Here is a 2,806-nt window from a genome sequence, read left to right on the forward strand (position 1 = left end):
TCTATTCAGGATCCCGCATCCCCAGTCTGTATTAATAATTTTAACTGTCCTCACCTGTTCTGAACTGTCTCATTACGATTTCTTTCTGAAAAAAATTAATTAAAAAATAAAAAATAAACAAAAAAAGGAAATTCTGCATCACTTGCAATTTTGTCTGTGTGTGTGTGTGTGTGTGTGTGTGTGTGTGTGTGTGTGTGCAGCTCAGCGTGCCTAGTGGCATGTAGTAATGGGGAATAAAACTGCAATCTCTGTGTTTGCCTAAGCTTGCCTAAGCAGATGCTTTAGACTACTGAGTTATTTTACTGCCCCAATTTTTTATGTTTTAATACTATTTTGTACTCTGTTTAAAAAAATAAAAGGATGTTAGTTCTATTAGGCAGTGGTTTTTCTGTTTTGTGTAGGCTTGTGTCTCACTAGATAGGAAAGTACATGGCACCTAGTGTTTTCTTCAAACTTACTCAATGACTAATGAGATTGAATGAGTCTCCATTCAAGATTAGTGTGAACCAGAAATAATTTAGAAAGAATGAGTGTGAAATTAAGGAAACCATTTTAGAAGTTGTTGTTGTTGTCCTAATAAAACCTATGAAGTGGTGAACATTTGGTCCTTTTGACTGCCTACCCAAAGCTAAAATCTAAGAAACAGTAGCCATTATATGATGCTACTTTTTGAAGTAAGTGTCCATCTGCTCCCTTTTTACATTTAAGCTTAAAACACATTTACAGGGGCCGGGGAGATGGCTCAGCAGAATAAGTGCTTCCCTGGCAAGCGCAAGGGCCTGAGTTCAATCCCCGGCTCTGCAAAAAAAAAAAAAAAAAAACAAAAAAAAACAAAAAAAAACACCACATTTACAGATATTGCTGTCTTATATTCTACTTCTAGGTCTTTTGTATTGGGTGATCATGCTCTTCCCATCGTATACATAGAAGTATATAATATATTTTATACTATTTTATCACTAACTATAAGTACACACCTAGAAATCTACTGGCAGATGTCACTAGTGACATAGGTGATGCTGACTGTTTTAAAAGTCATAGAGCCATTGTGACCTCACTGCTACTTTAGAAGTAATTTGATAAACCACAGCAGAGGAGAGCTGAGAAATAGTGTATACAGGTCAACAAAACCTCCTCCTCCTTACTACCATAAATAAACGGACTGGATTTTTAGCTTGTTCCAGTATCAGCTAATTGGACTTCCTGAGCCAACTTTCAGAAGACTTTTTTTGAAGACCAACTTAATAGAAAGCACTGCATTCATCTTATAGAGAAAATATACATGAATCATGCAGTGCATAGAAGATATCAGCGAAGAGGCCTGGCAGAATTATATCAATCTCTTTCTACCCACTGAGATGTGTGGCGATGCAGCAATTATCACCAATTCCCCACCCTGGTTATTAGCTTCTTATCCTGATGGCAACTTGTTCCAGTTGACCCAGGAGGAAATTCAGATATTGCTGGGAAGAGAGGAGAGAGAGAAGTTATTTCTCCAGGGACTTACCCTTGCAGGAACCAAATGCTTGTTAATCCGGGACAACCTGTACACTGAAGGCAACAACACCATGGACCTGCGCACCAAGGGCCAAAGTCGAGGCAGCCAGGCAGTGACCGTGGTTCAGATTGAGTCTGTTTATCTCGTGGTTATGGGACTAAAAGGAACTGAAGGAGGGCCTCTCAATCTCAAAGCTTTTGAGATGGCAACTTACATCAGAGAAGCCATTCTTCAACACATGACCCACGTCTAACTAAATAAAAATGAGTTGGCATTTAACTTGTAACGTGAGTTGAGTATGCTGTATTTCACCTGCCTAATTAACATGTCCTTAAGAAGCAAGGAAAATACCAAACCAGGTTTTAATGTGTGTAAGTATTGGGAAGGGATGTGGGTTGGAGTGTAAATAGTTTTTTTAAACATATTTAAACTTTTAAGTTTTGGGTTTTTTTTTTACAAGTTTTAACATCTGAAACACTATTGTGGAAAACAACAAACTCTTCCTTTCCTATCAAATGGAATTTCAGGCCATGGCTAAGTCTAAAGGCCCTTCTTGTACACACCAGTGACAAAGTTTCCTGTTCAAATGAAACTTTGACATCACAGCTATAAAGAAAGGTAGCTTATCAGAAGCCAAGAAATTTCTTTTCCCCATATTCACCCTTTGCTCCATAACCCTTATCCTTAATAAACTTTCTGATTCTTCCTGTGTCATCTGAGTTAGCCAAGTAGATCAGACTGTGAATCTTCTACACAGCCAATGGGAAGGAGATCAGTTAACTCCTCCTGTGTTAGGAAGAAACTGTTAAATCATTTTATTAGGAATATGTATCTGCTATCTCATAATCATTTTCACTTGGGGCAGAAAAATTCACACTGGATTGTAATTATGCAAACATTTTAATGTTTATTTCCTGCACTGTTTTAAAAATACATTTATTAAAAAATTTTTTCTTCTGGATGGTTAACAACCTAAGTTTGCAGACCAAAATTAGAGAAAAAGGAGGGCTGCAAGGAAAGCCAACATTTTGGCCCTAGCCTTCCCAGGTCAATTAAGACTCAGGACATTTGAGAACTTGTACTGTTACATCATGTAACTCAGTAGTGTCCCAAATTTTCTGATCAAGGAGATTATGGGGTCAAAAAGGAAAGTGATTGAAGATGTACAATGTGCCTAAGGAGAGTCACATGGATTGAAAACATTCTCTCAGGCTTTCACAGACAGCACATTGGCCAAGCAACGGCCGTGACTCATTCACATGGCTGACACTGACAAAGGTTCTACAAGCTGAGGTACAGGATCTCAGG

General features: G+C 38.1%; 1 protein-coding gene across 1 annotated transcript; it reads left to right on the forward strand.

Moving 5' to 3' along the window:
* The first annotated feature begins 1,289 nt into the window (after positions 1-1,289).
* On the forward strand, positions 1,290-1,751 carry LOC101567584 (profilin-2-like). The gene has a single exon (XM_012517742.1). The coding sequence runs from the start codon at positions 1,290-1,292 to the stop codon at positions 1,749-1,751; it is 462 nt and encodes a 153-aa protein (XP_012373196.1).
* Positions 1,752-2,806: the final 1,055 nt, after the last annotated feature.

The sequence above is a fragment of the Octodon degus genome, unplaced genomic scaffold (assembly GCF_000260255.1).
Source record: "Octodon degus isolate 3935 unplaced genomic scaffold, OctDeg1.0 scaffold00211, whole genome shotgun sequence".
NCBI lineage: Eukaryota > Metazoa > Chordata > Mammalia > Rodentia > Octodontidae > Octodon > Octodon degus.